The following is a 27,912-nucleotide window of genomic DNA, read 5'->3' as shown; positions in this document are numbered from 1 at the left end:
TATTGTGTAAACACACCATCATTTTCTATATATAAAAAATTCCTGAACATCTGCATTGACACAGACTGCAACAGCATCTCAGTTAGTTTCTCCAAATTAATTTATAAATTAAAAAATTAACCAAATTTGGAAACATTCATGACTGCAAAAACAACCAATTAAGACAACAATCTGATATTTTAAATTTAAAACATTGTTTTATGTGTGCATTATTCCAGGTTGATTTGAGTGCTCTTTGAGAAACAATGGCAGTCTGGACGATTTACCTGTCTTTCTGTCTTCTCTTTGTTCTGGGTGGTTCAGGTAAGACAGATCATTATTAGACTCTTTGATTTACTGTATGTTCTTAAATACCACCTACTGAAATCCAACTGACCTAAAAACATTTATCTGCTTGTATTTTACACACATCTAAAAATGCTTATGTTGATCAGTTTAGTTCATTCAATTTGGCTGAGAGCTCAGTGGATGTAACAATTGAATCTGCTCATCTGAAATGTTCTGTGATGTTTTCTCTACAATGTATTCACAATTATTTTTTGTCTAGTCAGTCAAAACTTTTAATTAATGTGCAATTAATCAAATGTTATATGAAATAAAAGTATTAAACAAAATCTCCACATAGCTTGCCAGGATGAATGGACTGCATATGGATATAGATGCTTCAAGTTTTTCAACATCCCAAAGACCTGGGTGGATGCAGAGGTACTGTATAAAATAAAAACAAAATTAAAAAAAGTGTGACAGAAACGCATTAATACATTTTAAGGGAGACCATGGCTAGCTGTCACACATTTTACTCCACTGAATATTTCTCTGAGAAAAAATAAATACATTTTTTTTTTCCCTAAGTCAATTTCTGTATATAGCATAATATTTAATTGACAGCAAGGTTTTTACCTACCTTTACCTTTATTATATACTTTAGTCGACTCTTGTCTCAATGTCTGCCAGTGTTGTGTTCACTTGCTTACCCAACAGCTATAGCAAAAAAATATGACGATAGCTGAATTTTACTTCATGTCCTCAGAAAATGTGTTTGGCCTATGATGGGAACCTCGCCTCTGTACATACCCATAAAGAGTACACTTTAATACAGAACATGATCCCAGTTTCATCATCAGCCTGGATTGGGGGCTACGATGCTGTTTCAGTATGTTTGTTTTATGTTTTCAAGTTTTGTTTTTTGGGGGGGGGGGGGGTAATCCATGCTGTTGTGCAGAACAGATTAGTACAAAAGATATATTTTAAATACATCAACATAAATGTTTTCTTTAATCCTCATGGTAGTTATTGTAGATCTGTGCACATGTACATTAAGTCCATTGGTCCTCAGCACAGTGACATTTGTGCTCTTCTGTTCACAGGAGGGAGTATGGTTCTGGAGTGATGGATCCAAAATGAACTTGCAACTTTGGAACACTGCAGAACCCAATAACGCCCAAGGTGTTGAGCACTGCATTGAGATTGACTATGGAGGTAACTGCTTTTGATGGTCATGATTTATTATAAATATTTAGTAAATTGTGTAGTATCATAATAACACAGCAAGAGTACTTCAGTGGCGTGCACAGACCTCAGCAAGGGTAGGGGACGAAGTGTACAAAAAAGGCACTGATATTGTTTTGAATGAGTAGGACTTATATTTACTTATATTTATTTGCTTTTACAGTAGTTAAGCATTTTTATTTTATTATATAAATATCCAAATTTTTCCATTATTTTCTTTACAAATTATAGCCGATTTTGTTGCCTACAAAAAGTAGGGTACAGCGGGGCTATTATTTCCTCCCAAAACACTAAATAGCAACAAAAACTAACACAACACTTTCCTAAACACCTGTTTTTTTTATGCACTCCAAAAATATCCTGATCCATGAGATCATTGCGTGTACTGTCTAAAGATTGTTTTTGAGGCAGTTTGATGAAACATTTAATAATGTTTTAAATGTTGCAAATTTATTTATACAGTAACTAATGAAAATCCCTTAAATTATCACATTTATTTTGAGGCAAAATACTGTTATTTTCAATGCTGTTTTGTTCAAGGTGATTCAAAGTTTTTTGATAACTGCCCAATAAGTGAAAGAATAGAATACTTGAGATGTTATAAAATGACAAATGTGATTGAAATTAACAGGAAATGGTAAACCCTTTTCTGAAGTAGTGATTTTAAATAACCATTAACTTAAATTGTTACTAAAAAAAGGTTGAGACTTGCTGTCTCAAAATTATTTGCATTAGTTGACAAATGTTGCACTATAACTATTGCCCCTATATTTACACTATATCACTATATCCCCTCTGGGGGCCTTTTAACCCCAGGGTTTACCCCCCTCGCCACTTTTCTTTTCTTTTTTTTTTTTTTTTACTGAATTTTAATCAAAACAACCTTCTGTTATTTTTTTTTCTCTCACACAAATTATATTGCTCCATCAATCAATCAGTCAATATATATATATATATATATATATATAGAAAAACAAATTTTCCCTTAGCCCGGGTGTACCCTATCACATTATTATAATGTTTTTTAGACATGGTCTGTAGTAATGCCATATTTTTGAAAAGTACATTAGAGTACCATGATTTTATTAATGTTTCAAATTTAATAATAATAATTTTTCAGAATTGACTAGACAATGACATTTCTGCATATATTTGTTAATATAAAATAATATTTTAATTCTATTAATTTTATTAAAACATTTTGTTTTTCACAGGCACACACATGTGGAATGACCAAGAATGTACAGACAAGTTACCTTTTGTGTGTGTCAGACTTAACAAACCAAAACAAATGATTTGTGCCTGACTCTCACACTATGGAATTATAATTGTGCCAAGGATGTGATTTAGAATTTTAGGCCTTGGATTCCAATATGTTTAACTGAAATTTAATATACATTTTTGAACTTGAACAAACCAAACTGAAATTCAGATGTACACTGTACAAATTCCGATTTAAAATTTTTACGATTTTTTAAGTTATTTCACTGATTTGAAATTGAAATATGAAATGTGTACTGATACTGGTTACAAAATTTAATATAGTACAATTCAGGTTTTATATTCAGATTCGGGTAAATTAGATGAAGACATTCAATTTGCTTATTAAATTTCAAGTAAACATATTCATATATTCAAGTTCTAAAATTCAAATGCGAGTAGTGCCTCAAATATCATTCCAGACTGCTCTGATGTTAAACATTTTTCTTTCCATAACAAATATTCAGTGGAGCTGTAAGAAAAAATAAAAAAGAAAGTTCCTTCACTATTGAGACCTTGCAGACTGTAAGGTAATGGGCTAATATTTATTGCTCTGGCTCTTTAATTGCTAAATAAAACTTCTGAGATTTGCATGTTAAAATATGCAGTGATGTTTTTTTATTTTAGAGATATTTAAAACAATGTCAGACACTGTAATATGCTCTGGCCCTCTCCCTACTTACTGTGTTGATGAGATACACCGATCAGCCACAACATTAAAACCACTCCTCGTGCTGCCAAAACAGTGCCAACCTGCATTCTGAGATGCTATTCTTCTCACCACAATTATACTGAGCGGTTATCTGATTTACCATAGACTTTGTCTGTTCGAACCAGTCTGGCCATTCGCTGTTGACCTCTCTCATCAACAAGGCATTTCCTGCCACTCACTGGATGTTTTTTGCTTTTGGCACCATTTGGAGTAAATACTCAAACCAGCCCATCTGGCACCAACAAACATGCCATGCTCCAAATCACTGAAATCAAATTTTTCCCCATTCTGATGGTTGATTATCCATTATCTGAAGCTCCTGACCCGTATCTGTATGACTTTATGCACTGCACTGCTGCCACATGATTGGCTGATTAGATAATCTCATGGGTGATTGTTGGTGCCAGATGGGCTGGTTTGAGTATTTCTGTAACTGCTGATCTCCTGGGATTTTCACACACAACAGTCTCTAGAATTTACTCAGAATGGTGCCAAAAACAAAAAACATCCAGTGAGTGGCAGGAAATGCCTTGTTGATAAGAGAGGTCAACAGTGAATGGCCAGACTGGTTCGAACTGACAAAGTCTATGGTAACTCAGATAACCAATCTGTACAATTGTGGTGAAAAGCATTGAGAAGAGTAGCATCACAGAAGGCTATTCTGAGATGTGGGTTTGCGCTGTTTTAGAGGCACAAGGGGGACCTACACAATAATAGGCAGGTAGTTTTAATGTTGTGGCTGATTGGTGTATATAGTAGATTTTCATCTACTGGTGTATAGTAGAATTCTAGACATTTCTGAAACTCCAACACACCAAAGAATATGCATTGTCCTATTTCCTTCTTGGTAGAAAACACTACAAGAATAAATACAACCATTTTAATAAATATTTTTATTCATATTCATTATACATTATATTCATTATAATGTTATTATATTAAGTATTCATTATCTGTCAACTATTAATATGAATAATCTATTAGAGGAACACATGGCATGATGTTTCTACAAGAAACATGTTGAATTCAGTGTTACTGTGTCATAGTTCAACATCTTTAAGCTTGTTCTCTTCAAGTCACGCATCTAGATAAAGGACTCACATGCATGACTTGTTGGGCAAACAGAATAATATTTTGCATTTTATTTGATCGCCTCTCAATTTCTCCTGCTCTTGTTTTTGCGTACAGTTAATTAAATTATGGATTGCGTCTCTTGAGCGCAGCTGCATGATACAGCGCAGAGGGAACATTACCTCCACCCAGAAGACGTGTCTGAGTTTTTGTGATAGCAAAGTAGACATCAGATGCATTTTACAAGTTTTTTTGTTGCAACGCTGTCAATATGCTACATTTGTGGATTTTCCAATATAGACACAAAACTTATCGCTCACATGTGAATGGGTTCAAATTTCTATTCGCAAGTTTTTAATTGCAGATGTGAGCGCACTGCACAGCTCTGGGCCTCGTTTTACAGAGGCATCGTTAGCTTAGATTGTAGAATACATCTTATGATTCATCTTAGATTTGCCTCCTGTTTTCCAAAGCCATCATAACTTAAGTAGTATTTGAAAATGCTCGTAGATATTTACAAGTGCTCTGGAGCAATCCTACAGAGCTAAGAACATCTTAAAAGACAAGGGCTGGGTTTCCCGATAACATTGCAACTCAAATTTTAACGATCATCTTAACTTATGTCACTCGGTATTTTACGATATTGTAATGCCTGTTTCCCAAAACAGCACGTATATCGCTTGTTATAAAGTTGAATAGTGTGCTTCATTACGGGAGCTGTCCAGTCCAAAGGTGCTGATCTCTCTGGCCAGTATATCCAGGAGTTTGTCTTCTCAAAATGAAAATAAGGTGGAAATACTGACAAACATACAGTTGTTTGTAACCTTGTCGAGGCGCAAAAATGTATTACCTATTACAGAATTTAATTAAAGAAATGAGGCATCATTATGCATCATGCAATTTGTTACTGCCTTGTAAAAAGTCTATAGGCGAGCTGATTTGAATCAGCCATTGGAGGAAGGAAGAAGAGAAGGAGGAAGAGAGGGAATCTCTCATTGCACACTCTCGCTAATATAACGTTATGCTGTTTTACAGTCTTGTACATTTAGACCTATCACGTTGCATGCACAGACTGCGGAGACTGCCTATTGATTTCATAGCTATTTTTTCAGCACTTTTTTATCCTCTGAAATAGTTTACAATTGCTTTCCAATAATCAAAATATATTAATACAATTTATTTAATGTTCCATTGGCTTTGATAAACTGTGAAAGATGCCAGAAAGATTTGTTTAAGTTGCACTTAATGGACTTAAGAGAGGTTCAAGAGCATTAATTTACAAACGTTTTTACGAACTACTTATATAACGATGCTTTTGGGAAACGCGCCTTAGAGATTAAGAATTACTTAAGTGCTGCTAACATCCTACTTAGTGCTTCGTGAAACCCAGCCAATGTTAATAATAATAATAATTATAATTATAATTATAATAATAATAGGCCTAATAATAATGCATAAAATAGATATATAAAAAGATTAATAGATCAAATAAAATCAGAGAGAGCAGAAAAATGTCAATGACATTTCTCGCCTGCACCACGCGTTGTGAAAAATAACAATTCGGTCACCGTTATCATCTTTAGGAGTAAAGAGCAGACCTCTCGATTGGTGAATGTCCCTAAAGCGCGGTTTCCACATGTCTCCTTGTTTGGGGCTCCCCAATAACAAGGTGAGTTATATTCAATTAATGTCACTGGCAGGACTATACTGCCTCCACTGTGTTCATTGATCCTGGAAGATTTCATCTCGACCCACAGAGCAATTTGTGAAAACTAAACATTACAAATGCCCATAAATGCATACCTGATGAAGCATTGATTGTGTAAAAGAAATACACAATCGTTCTGCTCAAATCTATTGCAAAACAAAATGTAATTCTGTAGTGAATTAGGATGACTATATCTTTAAACCTTTCCAGGGAGGTAAATTACAAATGTTTATAAAGTTATGCACAAATATAATGACGTTACTATGACGAGCAGCACTGGTCCACCCAATCAAATCTGCCAGAATATACTAATAGTTTGCAATAAAAATAAACTGCATTTTATCGCATGCAAAATAGCTCACATGATAATCATCATATTCCTGTTAGAAAATTTAGTTAGACAATTGTTTTGATTTCAAAAAAGAAAACTGATATGGTAAATTAAAATGGGGTAGTGTCGCGCTTCTCACCGAATTGGTTTGTTCCGTTCAGCAGATAATTGATCGGTTTTGTCTCTATCGAAGTAGTTAACATCCAAAACACAAACAACAGCCGTATATGAGAAGTTATAGGCTGACCGCATCCTCTTTTAGGCTACCTGAGCCTGTCCTTTTTTTTTTTTTTTTTTTTTTGGACTTCTGGTCGATTGTCTGGCATAATCATTGTTGCTGTCTAGACGGCTTGAAGCCGTCTACACTGGACGCATCAAAGCGAACGTTCTAAAGGCCGTTACAAACTAGCAAGCCTTTAGATCGTTCGCTTTTACGAGTATCTAGTTCATTTTAATGAGAGGCACGCGGAAAGCAGCAAATAGCGGGCGGTTTTGCTAGAGGCATGGAGGCAGCGCGCAAGCAGTGCTCGTGCACACAATATCCTGCTGCTTTCACGTGCACGGCTCTTCGCGACAGGCGCTGCCAGAGGTACATATATATATATATTTTTTTAATTTTTTATTTTTTATTTTTATAAAGCCTCTGCAGCAGTCATTGACAGGCTTATTATTCACAGCCAGTCATACAACAATTTACTGAGCTCATATCAGATTGCTGAAAACATGGAAGAAAAGATACATGTCATTAAAATTCCCAAACTACATGATCCTTCGAAAATCTAAAAGAGATATTATTTGAAAGCCAGGGCTTGGGAGCATATGAGTGCACGAGTAGATTTGCCAGGTTAAAATAAACTGCAATATGAAACCTAATTTTAAAATGAACTGATTTCAATGGGTGACATATCGTCAATGCTAATCATAAACCACACCCAAATATTTAAATTAATTCTAATGAAATTATAAACAACAAATAAAAATAAAAGCTACACTAAATTTGCATCAGGTTTTCTCGTAGGCAAATCAAAGACAGAAAAATCAACAATAAACACAAGTGCCGTTTTTATGTTATCATTTGTTAATCTCATGTAACAACCGATTATGATTCAACTGACTTCTATTATTGAACTGACTATCTGCTGATTTTATTGAACTACTACATGAAGTGCAACAGTGAGCCCAGTTTAAAATCTGTGGTCACCTGTATCTTAATTAAATAGTGTTGACAGGGCACTTCCTAGAGGTAAGGTAAAACAGATCCAAAACGACTTTGAATAACGAAATTTGTTTAACGAACAACGTTTAATTACGTTGGATTTAGTAAATACAAATATGTGTGTGGACAGTGCATCCAGAAAGTATTCACAGCGCTTCACTTTTTCCACATTTTGTTATGTTACAGCCTTATTCCAAAACTGATTAAATTCATTATTTTCCTCAAAATTCTACAAACAATACCCCATAATGACAACATGAAAGAAGTTTGTTTGAAATCTTTGCAAATTTATTAAAAAAAAAAACGAAAAAAAAAAAAAAAAAAAACACATGTACATAAGTATTCACAGCCTTTGCCATGACACTCAAAATTGAGCTCAGGTGCATCCTGTTTCCACTGATCATCCTTCAGATGTTTCTACAACTTGATTGGAGTCCACCTGTGGTAAATTCAGTTTATTGGACATGATTTGGAAAGGCACACACCTGTCTAAATAAGGTCCCACAGTTAACAGTGCATGTCAGAGCACAAACCAAGCCATGAAGTCCAAGAAATTGTCTGTAGACCTCTGAGACAGGATTGTATCGAGGCACAGATCTGGGGAAGGGTACAGAAGAAATTCTACAGCACTGAAGGTCCTAATGAGCACAGTGGCCTCCATCATCCGTAAATGGAAGAAGTTTGGAACCACCAGGACTCTTCTTAGAGCTGGCCGCCCGGCCAAACTGAGTGATCCCGATGGTCACTCTGACAGAGCTCCAGCATTTCTCTGTGGAGAGAGGAGAACCTTCTAAAAGAACAACCATCTCTGCAGCACTCCACCCATCAGGCCTGTATGGTAGAGTGGCCAGACGGAAGCCACTCCTCAGTAAAAGGCACATGACAGCCCGTCTGGAGTTTGCCAAAAGGCACCTGAAGGACTCTCAGACCATGAGAAACAAAATTCTCTGGTCTGATGAAACAAAGATTGAACTCTTTGGCCTGAATGGCAAGCGTCATGTCTGGAGGAAACCAGGCACCGCTCATCACCCGGCCAATACCATCCCTACAGTGATGCATGGTGGTGGCAGCATTATGCTGTGGGGATGTTTTTCAGTGGCAGGAACTGGGAGACTAGTCAGGATCGAGGGAAAGATGAGTGCAGCAATGTACAGAGACATCCTTGATGAAAACCTGCTCCAGAGCGCTCTGGACCTCAGACTGGGATGAAGGTTCATCTTCCAACAGGACAACGACCCTAAGCACAAAGCCAAGATAACAAAGGAGTGGCTATGGGACAACTCTGTGAATGTTTTTGAGTGGCCCAGCAAGAGCCCAGACTTGAACCCGATTGAACATCTCTGGAGAGATCTGAAAATGGCTGTGCACTGATGCTCCCCATCCAACCTGATGGAGCCTGAGAGGTACTGCAAAGAAGAACGGGAGAAACTGCCCAAAAATAGGTGTGCCAAGCTTGTAGCATCATAGTCAAAAAGACTTGAGGCTGTAATTGGTGCCAAAGGTGCTTCAACAAAGTATTGAGCAAAGGCTGTGAATACTTATGTACATGTGATTTTTTTCATTTTTTATTTTTAATAAATTTGCAAAGATTTCAAACAAACTTCTTTCATGTTGTCATTATGGGGTATTGTTTGTAGAATTTTGAGGAAAATAATGAATTTAATCCATTTAAAATGTGGAAAAAGTGAAGCGCTGTGAATACTTTCCGGATGCACTGTATGTGACTTGGCGCTATGGAGTTCTTGTTCACTGTAAATATGGCAATGGCGGCCCCTGAAACCACGACACGAGCACCGCCTACACTGCACAAAACACATGTGTAATGAGGGAGCGAGAGCTTTATATCTCTTGACATTTCTCTTAAATTATGTATGTTGTTTTGCACTATTTTCTTTGCATGCCATTTCTTTCTAAGCTGCTATTGCTTCTAAGCACTTAAAACTGAATAGGAGAGTGCTCCCAGCCAAGTGCATTGATCATGAGAAAGAAAGGCTGTGCGCTTTTCCGACAACTATGGGTCTTACCTCTTAAGAGCGTTCTCAACATGCGTAGTTGCAAACGTTCTTTCCTTTTTCTTGTGCGTTTCCCAAACCTGCACTTAACACAAGCGCGCTAAGCACTTTTAAGTTATTTTAGATTTTCACGCACAACAGTGTCTAGCGTGTACAGAGAATGGTGCGAAAACCAAAAACAACCAGTGAGCACCCAGTTCTGTGGACGAAAACGCCTTGTTGATGAGAGAAGTCAATGGGGAATGGCCAGACTGGTTCGAGCTGACAGAAAGGCTACGGTTACTCAGATAATCCCTCTGCACAATTGTAGTGAGCAGAATAGCATCTCAGAATGTTGAACCTTGGGGCGGATGGGCTACAACAGCAGAAGACCATGTTGGGTTCCCCTTCTATCAGCCAAGAACGGAAAACTGAGGCTGCCCACTGCAGCCTCTGTTTACTGTTCTAAACTGACAGTAGTGGTACCCGGAGGGATCTTCTGCTGCTGTAGCGCATCCACCTCAATGTTTGAAATGTTGTATGTTCAGAAATGCTTTACTGCATAGAACTGTTGTAACATGTGGTTATTTGGGTTACTGTCACCTTCCTGTCAGCTTGGACCAGTCTGGCCATTCTCCTCTGGACACATTAACAAGCCGTTTTCACCCACAGAACTGCCGCTCACTGGATGTTTTTTGTTTTTCACACCATTCTCTTTACACTCTAGAGACTGTTGTGTGTGAAAATCCCAGGAGATCAGCAGTTACAGAAATACTCAAACCAGCCCGTCTGGCATCAACAATCATGCCACGGTCGAAATCACTGAGATCACATTTTTTCCCCATTCTGATGGTTGATGTGAACATTAACTGAAGCTCCTAACCCATACATGCATGATTTTACCCATTATACTGCTTCCACACGATTGGCTGATTAGATAATTGCATGAATAAGTAGATGTGCAGGTGTACCTAATAAAGTGGCCGGTGAGTGTAATTCAGCCTTGTATACAAGCAGAGAAGTTGTTGTCTCATTTTAACCCCTTTAACACGCTGATGGGTCCAAAGGGGCGCCATATTGCGAAAAAGTATACGTTTAAAACGTTAAAGTCATTTGAAAGCTTAGAAACTGAACTTTTCAGAGATAACCATCACTTCTGCATTTATGTTACATAAAATAACAAAATAAAGCCTCAAAACATTAGTGTCTCAAATTAGCACCCCCTTGAGGTAATGGGGTTGAAATATTTATATGAAAATAAAAGTCTGTCACATAGCACCTAAATGGACAAGTCATATTTCAAATAAAAGCTCTCATTCTCAGGAATGTGACTGAATAGTTTATTTTATTGCCCTGATACCAAAGTTTTTTAAAAGAATCACAAAGTGAAATAGGATTTTCATAAGTCATCAAAAATAAACATCTCTTTCATGCTCTGATAACTGCTGCTGTAAACATACTTGTCTGTAAGCTTGCTAGGCTGACTAATCCAATGTTATATCTTACATGTCCTGAACAAAATATGCCATCCAGCAGAAAAAGCATGCTAAACAAACCATCAGAAAAATATGTTTTCGACTAATGTTATATATCATCGCAAATGGGAGGATCTTAGCTTTCTAATGACACCTTGATTGAGCTTCTAGTTCACTCAGAGGGTAAGATATTCAATGAAACAACAATGATTGTACTTGAACTGAAAATTAGACTGAATTTCTATGGACAAGCACATCTGAGAGGGCCACCTACATTTCAGATCTGTATATTGTGATAGAATGTGTTAGAGAAAAAAAACTTTTCTAGTGCTTGCTGCGATCTAGTGGAATGAAATGAGACTTTTCAAGGTGAGGTAGAGTTAAGAGAGCCAGAATTACATGTTTACAAAGTTAGGACAGAAAAAAAAGCTTTCTGTTTATTTTAATATTATAAATCATACAATATTGTTTATGAATAATTTGGGTATTTTTATTTTTATTTGGGGGGTTCTCTGAAAAATGAGACCACTTTTTTTTGCAATTAGTCCACAGTATGCGTGAATGGTGAGCTTTTAAATTTGAGTGTGAAAAATTGCGGGCGGCAGCCCAAAAATGCACCAGAGTATAAGAGGTTAAGTTGGATCCAAATTTAGTGGGGTGGATAGTGGATTTTTTTAACGAACAGGTATTAGCATGTAACTGTGAATGGTGTTTTTTGAGAGACTTTGATGTCATCTACTGTACAGGTTGTCCCCAAGGTTGTGTTCTTTCTCCTTTCCTGTATGTACTATACACCACTGACTGCCATAGCCATGATGATAACAGGCATGTTATTAAATTGCAGATGACTGAGTCATTATGAGTTTATTGAAAGAAGGGGACCATTGTCATGGTGCTATTGCGGATGATTTTCTGTCCTGGTGTGATAAACACCATCTAGAACTAAATGTTTCAAAAACCAAGGATATGGTTATTAATTTTAAGTTAAGTTCCAAAGCCCACCATTATTAAAGAGAAGGTCATTGATCTGGTGGATAACTACAATACTTGGGGACTGTCATTGACAACCTCTTAAATCGAACACAGATGCTATTTGCAAGAAGGTTCCTTCTTAGGAAAATGAATGATTGTAATGTTTGTGAAAAAATTATGTCTTTGTTTTATCATAATTGTATTGAGTCTGTTTTAACTTTCTGTATAGTGGCATGGTTTGGTCAACTGAGTCTTAAACAGATTTCAGAAATTGGTTATTGTTGCCAGTAAAGTTATTGGGGCAAGCCAGACACAATTGTCAGTAATCTTTGAGAGTCTGATCTTAAGGAAGGTTGGTGCCATCCCTAACTGCCCTGGTCACCCCCTTAATGCTCAGTTTGAACTGATGCCCTCTGGTCACCATTTTAGAGCTCTTAGCGGGGAACTCCTTCATTCCCATAGCGTTTAGAATGTTGAACTTGGAGAAGAAATATTGGAGGTAGGGTTGTATGGGTTTTAATGATTTATTTGTATTTCTTTGATAATATGTGGTGTATTTTATGACTGTGATCATTTGTATGTATTTATGATGTTATATAAAAAAATTAAATAACAAAAATAATAAAAAAACCAGAATTACCTGAAAGGGACAATAAACATAGAACTTGAAACTTTAACTAGATAGAGTGCAGGTGGATGAGCATAGATGTGCCAGTTTTACTGTATACACTGGCGGCCAAAAGTTTGGAATAATGTACAGATTTTTCTCTTATGGGAAGTAATTGGTACTGTTATTCATCAAAGTGGCATTCAACTGATCACAATGTATAGTCAGGATATTAATAACGTAAAAAATTACTATTACAATTTGAAAAAACATTTTTTTTCAGAACTTCTTAAACTGCTTCAAAGTGTTTTCATCAAAAAATATTCCACATGCAGCAATGACAGCTTTGCAGATCCTTGGCATTCTAGCTGTCAGTTTGTCCAGACACTCAGGTGGCATTTCGCCCACGCTTCCTGTAGCACTTGCCATAGATGTGGCTGTCTTGTCGGGCACCTCTCATGCACCTTACAGTCTAGCTGATCCTACAAAAGCTCAATGGGGTTAAGATCCATAACACTCTTTTCCAATTATCTGTTGTCCAATGTCTGTGTTTCTGTGCCCACTCTAACCTTTTCTTTTTGTTTTTCTGTTTCAAAAGTGGCTTTTTCTTTGCAATTCTTCCCATAAGACCTGCACCCCAAGTCTTCTCTTTACTGTTGTACATGAAACTGGTGTTGAGCGGGTAGAATTCAATGAAGCTGTCAGCTGACGACATGTGAGGCATCTACTTCTCAAACTATAGACTCTGATGTACAGGTGCATCTCAATAAATTAGAATGTCGTGGAAAAGTTCATTTATTTCAGTAATTCAACTCAAATTGTGAAACTCGTGTATTAAATAAATTCAGTGCACACAGACTGAAGTAGTTTAAGTCTTTGGTTCTTTTAATTGTGATGATTTTGCTCACATTTAACAAAAACCCACCAATTCACTATCTCAAAAAATTAGAATACATCATAAGACCAATAAAAAAAAACATTTTTAGTGAATTGTTGGCCTTCTGGAAAGTATGTTCATTTACTGTATATGTACTCAATACTTGGTAGGGGCTCCTTTTGCTTTAATTACTGCCTCAATTCGGCGTGGCATGGAGGTGATCAGTTTGTGGCACTGCTGAGGTGGTATGGAAGCCCAGGTTTCTTTGACAGTAGCCTTCAGCTCATCTGCATTTTTTGGTCTCTTGTTTCTCATTTTCCTCTTGACAATACCCCATAGATTCTCTATGGGGTTCAGGTCTGGTGAGTTTGCTGGCCAGTCAAGCACACCAACACCATGGTCATTTAACCAACTTTTGGTGCTTTTGGCAGTGTGGGCAGGTGCCAAATCCTGCTGGAAAATGAAATCAGCATCTTTAAAAAGCTGGTCAGCAGAAGGAAGCATGAAGTGCTCCAAAATGTCTTGGTAAACAGGTGCAGTGACTTTGGTTTTCAAAAAACACAATGGACCAACACCAGCAGATGACATTGCACCCCAAATCATCACAGACTGGAAACTTAACACTGGACTTCAAGCAACTTGGGCTATGAGCTTCTCCACCCTTCCTCCAGACTCTAGGACCTTGGTTTCCAAATGAAATACAAAACTTGCTCTCATCTGAAAAGAGGACTTTGGACCACTGGGCAACAGTCCAGTTTTTCTTCTCCTTAGCCCAGGTAAGACGCCTCTGATGTTGTCTGTGGTTCAGGAGTGGCTTAACAAGAGGAATACGACAACTGTAGCCAAATTCCTTGACATGTCTGTGTGTGGTTGATGCCTTGACCCCAGCCTCAGTCCATTCCTTGTGAAGTTCACCCAAATTCTTGAATCGATTTTGCTTGACAATCCTCATAAGGCTGCGGTTCTCTCGGTTGGTTGTGCATATTTTTCTTCCACACTTTTTCCTTCCACTCAAATTTCTGTTTACATGCTTGGATACAGCACTCTGTGCACAGCCAGCTTCTTTGGCAATGAATGTTTGTGGCTTACCCTCCTTGTGAAGGGTGTCAATGATTGTCTTCTGGACAACTGTCAGATCAGGAGTCTTCCCCATGATTGTGTTGCCTAGTGAACCAAACTGAGAGACCATTTTGAAGGCTCAGGAAACCTTTGCAGGTGTTTTGAGTTGATTAGCTGATTGGCATGTCACCATATTCTAATTTTTTGAGATAGTGAATTGGTGGGTTTTTGTTAAATGTGAGCCAAAATCATCACAATTAAAAGAACCAAAGACTTAGACTACTTCAGTCTGTGTGCATTTAATTTATTTAATACACGAGTTTCACAATTTGAGTTGAATTACTGAAATAAATGAACTTTTCCACGACATTCTAATTTATTGAGATGCACCTGTACTTATCCTCTTGTTTAGTTGTACATCTGGCCTTCGACATCTCTTTCTGTCCTTGTTAGAGCCAGTTGTCCTTTCTCTTTGAAGACTGTAGTGTACACCTTTGTATGAAATCTTCAGTTTTTTGGCAATTTCAAGCATTGTATAGCCTTCATTCCTCAAAACAATGATTGACTGATGAGTTTCTAGAGAAAGCTGTTTCTTTTTTCCATGTTGACCTAATATTGACCTTAAGACATACCAGTCTATTGCATACTTTGGCAACTCAAAAACAAACACAATGTTAAGCTTCATTTAACCAAATAGCTTTCAACTGTGTTTGATATAATGGCAAGTGATTTTCTACTACCAAATTAGCAATTTAGCATGATTACTCAAGGATAAGGTGTTGGATTGATGGCTGCTGGAAATGAGGCCTGTCTAGATTTGATCAAAAATGACTTTTTTCTAATAGTGATGGTGCTGTTTTTTACATCAGTAATGTCCTGACTATACTTTGTGATCAGTTGAATGTCACTTTGGTGAATTAAAATACCAATTTCCTTCTGAAACAGCAAAATCTGTACATTATTCCAAACTTTTGGCCACCAATGTATATTCTGTATATGACTTCCCCTTTTATGTATATTTGCTGTTAAACTACCAGACAGATCTGTATTAAACAAATTAGCATTCATCATTCATATTTTGTGCTCTAGGAATGTTTTCATGCAACATCGTGCAATAGAAGATATCAATCTTGGGTGGAGGACTTGTGTTGTTTGTGAAGCCCTGATGATTCACTCATAAATGATTCAGCCTTTCTGAAAAAATCCACACACACATATAGGAGACATTGGAGAGGAAACTTGGAGAAATGGTTGAATGTCGCTGGAGTGGAACTTTGGAGACTAGCTGGAGAACGTCATGTGTTTCTTATGTAACCTCCGTTCCCTGATGGAGGGAACGAGATGTTGTGTTGATGTAGTGACACTAGGGGTCACTCTTGGGAGCCTGAGACACCTCTGGTCTTTGATAAAAGGCCAGTGAAAATTGGCGAGTGGTATTTGCATGCCACTCCCCCGGACATACGGGTATAAAAGGAGCTGGTATGCAACCACTCATTCAGGTTTTATGCTGAGGAGCCGATATAAGGTCCGGCCATTTCAGCGGGTAGTTCAGCGTTGTGGCAGGAGGGACACAACGTCTCGTTCCCTCCATCAGGGAATGGGGGTTACACAAGTAACCATGACGTTCCTTATCTGTCACTCACTCGACGTTGTGTCGATGTAGTGACACTAGGGGTCCCTATACGAAATGCCACAATTGGCTGAACTGTGTTACGTGAACTGGTGGTGTGTGGTGGGCAGACTACTGTGTGCCTCATAGCCAGCACACCAGGTCGACACGTAACCTCCCCAACATAGTTATGAGTGTCGAACGGCCCTTTTTGGGGACAAGTCGACTACCCAAAAGATAGAGACAGGCTTAACCCAGTCGTGGCCTCTTTTCCCCTTCTTTTTTTCCACTCCCTAAAAAGAAGGGGGATTATCCGACTGGGCCACCAGGTCTAGTCGGGGGGTGTCCCTCCCAAGGGGAAGACACCGCGGAGACCACACCTCGCCCAAAGAGAGGGGGGGATATTTAAGTGGAAAAATATGTCACATGGTCTTTCCAACCATGTGGAGAGTCTTCAAGGTAGATCCTGCCCAATGGGGGAGGAGTTACTACAAACATGGAGACTGGGGCAGAGGGGCTCTGCCCAAGGAAGACGCAGTTTGCCAACAGGCAAATGAATTAGCGGAATATATACATTGCATGGGGTTAGCCTTACAGGGAACTGCCACATGCGGAGCACCTACCCCAGAACAGGACTCGACTGCCACAGGGCTCGGAGGAAGTCAACCAGGGAACAAAGTTTGTGAACACTACTGGGAATTAATGGCGCACGTCTTCAGCTCCAAGGGAGGTGGAAGGCACTATGTGCAAGTGATACACCCGGCCAGCTATCCTGGGCTTATCCGCTTGTGTTACGTGCCACTACCTGGGACGAAACCGGTTCCACCCGGAGGTTGTAGAACCTTGCACAGGTGTTGGGTGTTGCCCAGCCCACTGCTCTGCAAATGTCTGTTAGAGAGGCACCCCTGGCCAGGGCCCAGGGAGCCGCTACACCCCCTGGTAGAGTGGGCTTGTAGCCCTACCGGGGGTGGCATGTTCTGGGCAACATATACCATAGTTATGGCGTCAATGAGCCAGTGGGCGATCCTCTGCTTGGAGACAGTGCTTCCTTTCCGCTGTGCACCAAAGCAGACAAAGAGCTGCTCAGAGATTCTAAAGCTCTGCATGCGATTCATATAGATGTGTAAAGTGCGCACCGGACACAGCAATGACAGGGCTGGGTCTGCCTCCACCTGGGGCAGTGCTTGCAAGGTTCACCACCTGGTCCCTAAAAGGGGTGGTGGGAACCTTGGGCACATAGCCTGGTCGGGGTCTCAGGATCAAGTGAGAGCATCCCGGACCAAACTCCAGGCACGTTTCGCTGACAGAGAACGCTTGCAGGTCACCTACCCTCTTGATGGAAGTGAGCACAGTCAGGAGGGCAGTCTTCAAGGAGAGTGCGTTAAGCTCGGCTGACTGAAAAGGCCCAGAGAGGTCCCATGAGGGAACGAGGCACGGTCTGGAGGGATTCAGCCCCCAGGTGCCTCGTAGAGGGGGCCCTAGCCTGAGTGATCGTGTCTACCACCGCAGGTCAGCGTCCCATCCAGGGCTGCCCGGGAAAGCATGTCGTCATCTCCGCGTCAACCTGTGACTGGACAATCGTCCCCGAAGGGAGGAGCCCAGCTGAGGCTTCCGACTGGACGAGCCCGCTCTCCGATGCTGCGCTCGAGAGCTCATCACTTAAGCGGGCTCCGAATAAGAGGTCGAACTCGCCGTGAGACGAGCCGGCGGACACATCCGGAAGCCCGATCGGGGCAGACGAGCGTACTGGGGAATGGGAGGTCCGCGGGGGGATACCCGGCGGAGGCGGTCCCATTGGGGTCCCCAAATTGCCCCCAGTGTTAGCTGCGCTGGCCCGAGGCGGGGAGCCTCTGGGGTGGCTTGCTTTCTTACGAAGACGAGCCGCGACCGCAACGTTGCCATGGACATGTCCTCGCAATGAGAACATGACCATCCACGAACGCTGTCTCCGCGTGAACAGTGCCCAGACACGAAAGACGGTGATTGTGACCGTCAGAAGGTGAGAGATAATGAGCGCAACCAGAAAAAACACACAATCGGAAAAGCATCTTTAGAAAGACGCATCTTTAAAAAGACGTTCCTTGTGTGCCGCTCTTTTACAGAAATATACTCTTTTAGAGAAATGCCCTCATTTAGAGAAATAGACTCTTTTATTTCTGCCGAAGCGCCCAGGGGCATTCTCTGCAGTGCACCAGTGCAGAGGGGGGAGAAGCCGCTGAAATGCGCCGTCAGATCCAGCAGAGGTGAATGAACAGTCATGGGAATTCAGCTCAGTGAGCATGACCGTTCGGCTCCGAAGAGAATATCTGAATGAGTGGTTGCATACCAGCTCCTTTTATATCCGTGTGTCCGGGGGAGTGGCATGCAAATACCACTCGCCAATTTTCATTGGCCTTTTATCAAAGACCAGAGGTGTCTCGGGCTCCCAAGAGTGACCCCTAGTGTCACTACATCGTCACAACGTTGAGTGAGTGACAAATAGGGAACAGGTAAGTGTGTCTGTATTCAATGGGAGACCAGACATCGATTGAGGAGTGAGTGAGGCTTATATTAGGGAACTGATTGGCATGGTGATGCTAGGCAGGTGCAGGTGATAAGTAATCGGGAGAGAGGGAAGGCTGTGTGTGTGGCGAGAGAGTCTGGTGAATCCGTGACAGCAAGTAGTGGCAAAATTTAATAGTAGAAGTAGAATTTAACTTTTTCTTTTTCTTTGAATAGGCAGAAAAACAGATTGCAAAGGTAAGATCTTGGTGCTTGTCTACCATTGCATCATACTGTATTTGTTGCATCTACAGTAGATAAAAAAAAGTAGCATGACCGAAAGAGAGATTGTGTTTATCATTTTTCCAAGTTAATTTCCTTTTAATGTGATAACATATGATTATTTATAATATTTAACATTAATAAAAACAACAAACCAATTCTGCAAATATTTAGAAACCTGTAACAAAGGGTGGTCTGCATATGGATGTTGATGCTTCAGATTTCTTAACACCCCAAAAACCTGGATTGAAGCAGAAGTATAATATGTCCAGTTTCTAAGATGGATTTCTCTGTCAAATTTTTTTTTTAAAGTTGCTTCAGTTGATCCTCCGTTTCATTTAACTAATAGCAGTCCTTATTTTCTCCTCTCAGAGATTGTGTTTGGCCTATGGTGGGAACCTTGCCTCTGTACACAACCACGAGGAGTCCTTTTTTATACAGAACTTGATTAAACATGTAACTCACACTTTAACAGCGACCTGGTTAGGAGGCCATGATGCTGGTGATGTATGTATTTTTTTTATGTTAAACACGTTTTTTATTAAATCTAGAAAAACATTAGAAAAAATGCAAACATTAAAAAAGCCTTTATTTGTTTTGTCACACAGTGGTGGAAAGAGTACTGATAAACTCAAGTAAATGTATTGCTACTGAGGAAATAATTCACTTGAGTAGAAGTATTAGTATTGAAAAATAATATGACTCAAGAAAGAGTAAATAAGTTGTTTGCTGAAAAGCTACTCATGTAATTACTTTAAAAACTACTTTTATGAAAATTATATTATACTGTATATAGCAGGCCTATATACAGGTGCATCTCAATAAATTAGAATGTCGTGGAAAAGTTCATTTATTTCAGTAATTCAACTCAAATTGTGAAACTCGTGTATTAAATAAATTCAATGCACACAGACTGAAGTAGTTTAAGTCTTTGGTTCTTTCAATTGTGATGATTTTGGCTCACATTTAACAAAAACCCACCAATTCACTATCTCAAAAAATTAGAATATGGTGACATGCCAATCAGCTAATCAACTCAAAACACCTGCAAAGGTTTCCTGAGCCTTCAAAATGGTCTCTCAGTTTGGTTCACTAGGCTACACAATGATGGGGAAGACTGCTGATCTGACAGTTGTCCAGAAGACAATCATTGACACCCTTCACAAGGAGGGTAAGCCACAAACATTCATTGCCAAAGAAGCTGGCTGTTCACAGAGTGCTGTATCCAAGCATGTTAACAGAAAGTTGAGTGGAAGGAAAAAGTGTGGAAGAAAAAGATGCACAACCAACCGAGAGAACCGCAGCCTTATGAGAATTGTCAAGCAAAATCGATTCAAGAATTTGGGTGAACTTCACAAGGAATGGACTGAGGCTGGGGTCAAGGCATCAAGAGCCACCACACACAGACGTGTCAAGGAATTTGGCTACAGTTGTTGTATTCCTCTTGTTAAGCCACTCCTGAACCACAGACAACGTCAGAGGCGTCTTACCTGGGCTAAGGAGAAGAAGAACTGGACTGTTGCCCAGTGGTCCAAAGTCCTCTTTTCAGATGAGAGCAAGTTTTGTATTTCATTTGGAAACCAAGGTCCTAGAGTCTGGAGGAAGGGTGGAGAAGCTCATAGCTCAAGTTGCTTGAAGTCCAGTGTTAAGTTTCCACAGTCAGTGATGATTTGGGGTGCAATGTCATCTGCTGGTGTTGGTCCATTGTATTTTTTGAAAACCAAAGTCACTGCACCCGTTTACCAAGACATTTTTGAGCACTTCATGCTTCCTTCTGCTGACCAGCTTTTTAAAGATGCTGATTTCATTTTGCAGCAGGATTTGGCACCTGCCCACACTGGCAAAAGCACCAAAAGTTGGTTAAATGACCATGGTGTTGGTGTGCTTGACTGGCCAGCAAACTCACCAGACCTGAACCCCATAGAGAATCTATGGGGTATGGTCAAGAGGAAAATGAGAAACAAGAGACCAAAAAATGCAGATGAGCTGAAGGCCACTGTCAAAGAAACCTGGGCTTCCATACCACCTCAGCAGTGCCACAAACTGATCACCTCCATGCCACGCCGAATTGAGGCAGTAATTAAAGCAAAAAGAGCCCCTACCAAGTATTGAGTACATACACAGTAAATGAACATACTTTCCAGAAGGCCAACAATTCACTAAAAATGTTATGTATTAATACTTATGATGTATTCTAATTTTGTGAGATAGTGAATTGGTGGGTTTTTGTTAAATGTGAGCCAAAATCATCACAATTAAAAGAACCAAAGACTTAAACTACTTCAGTCTGTGTGCATTGAATTTATTTAATACACGAGTTTCACAATTTGAGTTGAATTACTGAAATAAATGAACTTTTCCACGACATTCTAATTTATTGAGATGCACCTGTACACTACAGTTCAAATGTTTTTGAACTGACTCCAGAGTCTCTAGTTTGGACTCCTCACAGGTCCCAAACTATCAGCTTAAAACAACACTTGCATTGCTGAAAGTAGAGGATTCTTAGATGAACAGTTGGTTTGAAAAATACAGCATTTATTTTTTAAATAGAAATCATTTGAAACATTATAAATGTCTATTGTAATTCTTCATCAAATTAATTCATCCTTAGTGAACAGAAGCATCAATTTCTTTTAAAACAAAATAGCAAACTGTCTTAGTGTTTTAAAACTTTTAGCCACCTACAGTATATACAGTATAGTATATACAGCGATATATAACTATATTTTATTTAAGTGTATTTTTAATGAATTTAGTGTCTCTTAAAACTCTTTGTATGCTTATAATGGACACTGCTAAGAGAGCTGTAAAGCTACAGTATTTCTTACCGTGGCGTGCCCCCACCATACTGTCAAGTAGGCATATTGTTTTATTTTATGACAATAAATACAAAATGTAAAATATTTTTTATAATAGAATGTGGATTTTGCATATAGCATATATTAGGACTGCTTACAAAAATAATATAAAATATTAGCTATAAAAAATATAGGCTAAATTAAGAAGCAAATTCAGAAATTAATATCAACTCCAAAAAAATTATTATGATAAAGAACCTGAAAGGTTTGTGTGATTGAATCTTTTTAAAGGTATTTAAAAATTGTGTTTGAGACAAATAGTTGCAAGTAAACAAGGTATCCCCACACATTTGTCAAACTACACTGTGTTAACTTGTTTAATACAGTGAAAACATACCTTTAAAATTAAGTTTACTGTGATTAACATATCAGTCGGTCCCTTCATATCTAAATGATCGGTTCCTTTCCAGAAGAAGATAAAGAAATATGCAGAAGAATACAGTATTATTGTTCTTGTCTAGTTTACATGGCAAATTGTCTTGTGGAAAAGGGAGTATGGTGCTGTTAAGAATGTCGAGGTTGTCTAGCCATTTTAGACATTTAACTTCCACCATAGCGCTTTAAAGTACAGCATTCTCTGTATAAATCAAAAGGATCACATAAGTTTTGTGGTCTGCATCACGTTGGAGTGAAGCCTGGATTACTCGCGCTATCCTACATGCTGTTTTGGCTTACGTCCTGCTGCAAAGATGCACGTTTCAGTTTGGAAACATATTTAGTGCTTATAATTTGCCGAAAATTCAGAGATATGTCTTTTTTTTTCTTTTTTTTTTGTACTTTGTAGTTGTGTTGAAAAATAAATATAGCTTTATAGAAGTTGAATGCTTTATTTTTAATCAACTCAAGTAAAAGTACTATCATTTATTTATACTAAAAAAAGTAGGAAAATGTGAAACATGTACTCAAGTACAAGATTAGTTGTAATTTGTTACTTTTCACCTCTGCACATGGACATTAATCAAGTTCAAAAACTAGTGACTACACACTACTGCAGTTCTTAAGCCGGTTCTTAAGTACAGTTTTTACGATCCTTTACGATTGTTGCTTGTCAGGCTGTACGATATGATCCCAGTGAGATCTTGAGTAAAAAATGGCACCCTGTGACATTATGTCAGACACTATGCACATCATACACATTGTAGCCAAGACTGTAGTCCTAATCGTTCTGATTGACAGCGCTGACTGGGTGTTTTTTATCTCATCTGGCTGTTGTGGGATCAGTCACACTGCATGACATCGATGCAAAATGTCTCAAAATGCCAGAACTTTGTCAGAGGCTAAGATTCATCGCATCGGCCAGCAGTGAACATGTCATTTTAAGCAATCTGCTGATTTTGACCTATGACAAAATAAAGCTTTTAAGATCAACAAAATTTGTCTCAGATGGCAAAATCGTGTGTCCTATTTAAAGGTACAAATGAAGCACAAAATGTTAAAGGGAACACATCTTCATTTAGTGAAACAAAGTCCCTTTCAATTGTCATTAATAATAACTGGTTAATTTTATTAAACCAAAGACAAAAGAGTTAATCACAGTAAATTATCGGAATTACACCACTTCTCTCTTTTTAGTAGAACATAAGCATGTGCTTTAATCCTGAAGGAATCTGCTGCATCACACATTTCTTTGTCTAATTGCACATTGTGTATGTAGCTTTTCTTGACATACTGAAGACCTTTTTAACAGCTATATATAATCACCTAAATACACGATCACTTGTCGATGGCAACAGACAGGGAAAAATATCCATTTCACGCTTTGACGAAAATAATCCTTCACTGAAAAAAGCTGAACTATAATTTAATGAAATAACTTAAATTAAATGTTTCTTGGAAGAAAAAAAAAAAGATTATTTAGTCAGAAAACATCTACTTTTGATTGGATGTCAGTAAAGAAACATGCTTTTTACCATCATAGGATGAAGTTTGTGTTCCAACATCAACCAGCAGTGGGAGGGGTTTTTTGGTTGGAGATAAGATGGCTGGTGGAATTCAGGGCGCCCACTTGTTTGTGTGGGCGCCTCGTTCCAGCCCTGGCAAGTTGCCGCCTCCAGGGGGGTAGAGGGGTGGTGCGGGCACCCGGGCGACATGGGCAGCTGCCAAAATCTGCCCCTGGGTCTCAGAACAGTTTGAAAAGCACCTTATTTTCATTCTGCCTCTGTATACAGCCACCGAAGGCAGTATTTTCCAGTTTTTGGATGCAGCCTATGTAGTGAGCGCTGAAGAAACATCACCTGACAAGGTAGCTTTAAAAGTGAGGCATCATTATAGTGACGATTTTCCTGCACCATGAAAACATCACAGACGGAACAGTCTCTCCTCAGGGGTTTAGTGTAGCTCAGTGCACATGAACATGTTTTAGCCATTATAAATATGTATAAATATAAAATAATGCCATGAAGCCTTGTGATCCTAAACCCCGTGATCTTTGCGGACCTTTGTTCACAGGAAGAAACATGGGTCTGGAGAGATGGTTCCAAAATGGACCTACGACTATGGGCCCTTGGGCAACCTGATAACTTGTTTCTTGAGGACTGCCTTGGGATGAACTACGATATTAACTGTTTTGAATATTGATAAAATAATAAAACAAATGTTTTGCCAATTGTGATTCACTCTTGTTATACCGTAGTATTAATAGCAATAATTTAGCAGAGAATCTAACATATGTCGGCAGTTTAGGAATTGAAATAACCAGACAAATTTTAAGTGATAGTTAACATGAAAATGCATTTGCACTCCCTACTCCAAATGCTTCTAAAAAGTTTTAGTCAGAAAGAATACCTTTATTGAATCATCCAAAGTGCATATTTGTATAATAAATGTCTATGATTTTTTTGCTGAAACCCAACCTTTTTTCAATCAGTGATGCTTAGCTTTGTCATGACATCACATGCTGACATTTTTTTTTTAAAGTAGCAAAATAATCTTTATAAATAATCATAGATATTATGTTGTTCATAATACTTATTATTAATATAGAATAATGTTTTTCTCTCTTTCTTGCAGTAGGCTCAGGCAATGGAATGACTATAAATGTAAAAAGACATTGGCTTTTGTGTGTGCCAGGAATTACATTTTTATAATTATCTGACTCTCTCTCCATTGCCAGTGTACATTGGAACTAAATAAATATGAACCAAACTGCATTTAATTGTTGTTTCTCTGAAATCCTGTTCTCACAAATAAGTCTATATTTGCAGTTCACGAAAATAATACCAGTGATTGCATGGCAGTTAAAGAATGATGTCAAACTTTTTGGATAGTTTAGGTTTAAGACATTTGGTTCTGTGTAATATATATATATATAGGGGGGACACTGTGTTCATAAGCCTATAGAATTTAAATTCATAAATATAGCCACTCTAAACACTATACAAATATATGCGACACCTTAATGCAGCAATATCCGTGGCAAATATTTGTATTTTTTTCACACTCCAAATGCTGAATAAACGTTTTGATTTTTGGAGACATTTTTTTTAAATGTGAACCCCACTGCTGAAGAAACCCGCACTTAACCCCACACAAATAGAACACTACAGACCAGTCTCTCTCATCCCATTCATGGCAAAAACACTTGAAAGGGCAGTTTTCAAACAAATCTCTGCCTATCTCTCACAGAACAAGCTGCTGGATGACAATCAGTCAGGCTTCAAAAGTGAACACTCCACCGAGACTGCCCTGCTGTCTGTCACTGAGTAGCTGAGACAGGTGAAAGGTGAATCCAGATCATCCGTCCTGATCCTGCTGGACCTTTCTGCAGCCTTTGACACAGTCAACCATCAGATCATACTCTCCACCCTCTCTTCGCTGGGCATCACAGGAACTGTGCTTGACTGGTTTAATTCCTATCTCTCAGGTAGGTCCTTCAAGGTAGCCTGGAGAGGTGAGGTGTCCAAGCCACATCAGATACTTACTGGGGTACCTCAGGGTTCAGTGCTTGGGCCACTTCTCTCCTCTATATACACAACATCACTGGGACCCATCATTCAGGCACATGGTTTCTCTTACCACTGCTATGCTGATGACATGCAACTCTACTTGTCTTTCCAGCCCAATGACACCACAGTGACTGCTCGAGTCTCTGCCTGCCTTGCAGACATCTCGGCCTGGATGAAGGAACACCACCTGCAACTTTACCCAGCCAAGACCGAACTCCTTCTTTCCAGCCAACCCTGCTGTTGAACACAACATCACCATGCAGCTGGGTGCAACTACAATAACGCCTTCCAAAACAGTCAGAAATCTAAGGGTAACCATCGATAACAAACTAAATTTCAGACCACATCTCAAAGACCACAAGATCATGTAGATTTACACTCTAAAATATCAGGAAGATAAGACCCTTCCTCTCTGAACATGCCACACAACTTCTTGTTCAGTCACTTGTCATAAATAGACTGGACTACTGTAATGCTCTCATTGCAGGCCTCCCTGCATGTGCAATTAGACCCCTGCAAATGATCCAAAATGCAGCAACACGTCTGGTCTTTAATGAACCAAAGACAGTGCTCTGATGCTGGCATACAGAACAGTCACTGGGTCTGCTCCAGCATACCTAAAATCATTTCTGCAGAGCTATGTGCCCACTAGAAGCCTGCAGTCAGCTAAGGAAACTTGTTGTACCAACACAAAGAGGCACCAAAACACTTTCCTGGACTTTTGGCGTCATCATACCACGTTGGTGGAATGACCTTCCCAAATCCATCCATGAAGCTGACTCACTTTCTGTCTTCAAAAAACAGCTAAAAACACATATTTTCCATGAGCACTTAACCAGTCACTAAAAAAAAAAATAATAATTTCTTGTTGAACTTTAATCTGTTTTGAATACAACTATTCTGATGCTAGTGAAACTTTGTAATATGGCACTTTTCGTACCACTGTCTCCTTAAGATGATTCGCTTATGTTTTCCTCTTTTGTAAGTCACTTTGGATAAAGGTGTCTGCCAAATGAATAAATGTAAATGTAAATAAATAAATACAATTAAAATTCTGATACAATTTTTATATTTTTAAGATGTTTCTAATAAAACACTTTTAAAGACTAGTTCAAACTGACCCCAAAAACATCAGCAAACATAGAAATTCAAAAGATGTCACTTTGGATAAAAGCGTCTGCTAAATGAATACTTTTTTTATTGAATCAGTGTGTTCACCCAATATTGCCATTTGTTGCTATGTGTTGAACATGTCCAATCAGAATTTGTACACTCTTGTAATCTTTGAGCAGCTGGAATGTTTATCTAAAAATACCAGCAAACTTTGACATCGCAAATCAAGCGTCCCTGCCAAATTCCATAGAAACGAACATCTTGGTGGAGCAGGAAAAGGGCTATTGATCATGATTAATCACTTTTTTGAAGTGAATATGTTAACGCATTAAATTCCTTTTTAATAAAACAAAAAAACAACATGAAATGTTAGTGTTGGGTTCAGCAATTTGTGTGAATGACACTCATAGCAGAATATGTGCAAAGCCTGAAGACACCAGACAGTGGAAGGTTTGACACTTTCTATATTTCACCAACTGTATCAAATCACACCGAAAATACAAACACTGAACTTAATATTTTTATTACACTTTCCCCACACTTTATGGATGTAATCTCATTTCTCATTGAATAAATGCGTTAAATGAACAGTTCACACAAAAATGTGTTCTGCAGAAGAAAGTCATATGGGCTTGGAACGACATGAGGGTGAGTATGTTTTGACAGAATTCTCATTTTTGGGTGAACTATTCCATTAAATATACAAATTACTGTATAAGTGCAGAATGAAAGCCCTTAGTACAAGATTTTTAAAAGTATCATTAATTACAGCGCACAACAGATCTAATGACCCAAAACTGTTCCAAATTTTGCATAATATTTTCTACTGTATTA

The 27,912-nt window shown here is 38.8% G+C and overlaps 1 protein-coding gene across 4 annotated transcripts; it reads left to right on the top strand.

Annotated features, from left to right (window-relative positions):
- The first annotated feature begins 15 nt into the window (after positions 1–15).
- On the top strand, positions 16–27,347 carry LOC127413060 (ladderlectin-like). Of its 4 annotated transcripts, XR_007892529.1 has the most exons (7): positions 16–81; positions 219–303; positions 626–705; positions 1,031–1,153; positions 1,368–1,479; positions 25,646–25,883; positions 26,078–27,347. XR_007892529.1 is itself a non-coding variant. In XM_051649896.1 (6 exons), exons 2-6 carry the CDS (start codon positions 246–248, stop codon positions 25,660–25,662), a joined length of 390 nt encoding a protein of 129 aa, XP_051505856.1. In that variant the 5' UTR covers positions 16–81; positions 219–245; the 3' UTR covers positions 25,663–25,969. The 4 variants fall into 4 exon arrangements, 3 of the variants coding, with proteins under 3 accessions (XP_051505856.1, XP_051505854.1, XP_051505855.1); XM_051649896.1 differs by lacking the exon at positions 26,078–27,347 and having other exon boundaries at positions 25,646–25,969; XM_051649894.1 differs by lacking the exons at positions 25,646–25,883; positions 26,078–27,347 and adding an exon at positions 2,724–2,817 and having other exon boundaries at positions 17–81.
- Positions 27,348–27,912: the final 565 nt, after the last annotated feature.

Source organism: Myxocyprinus asiaticus, chromosome 22 (genome assembly GCF_019703515.2).
Source record: "Myxocyprinus asiaticus isolate MX2 ecotype Aquarium Trade chromosome 22, UBuf_Myxa_2, whole genome shotgun sequence".
Lineage (NCBI taxonomy): Eukaryota > Metazoa > Chordata > Actinopteri > Cypriniformes > Catostomidae > Myxocyprinus > Myxocyprinus asiaticus.
Note: the sequence above shows the minus strand (reverse complement) of the source record. Positions and strands in the feature narration are given on the sequence as shown.

Excerpts from the sequence above, each read along its gene's own strand:
- LOC127413060 (XM_051649894.1), top strand. The coding sequence starts at position 246 with ATGGCAGTCTGGACGATTTACCTGTCTTTCTGTCTTCTCTTTGTTCTG. Across the intron at positions 304-625 it reads CTTTGTTCTGGGTGGTTCAG|CTTGCCAGGATGAATGGACT; the intron begins GTAAGACAGATC and ends ATCTCCACATAG. Across the intron at positions 706-1,030 it reads AGACCTGGGTGGATGCAGAG|AAAATGTGTTTGGCCTATGA; the intron begins GTACTGTATAAA and ends TCATGTCCTCAG.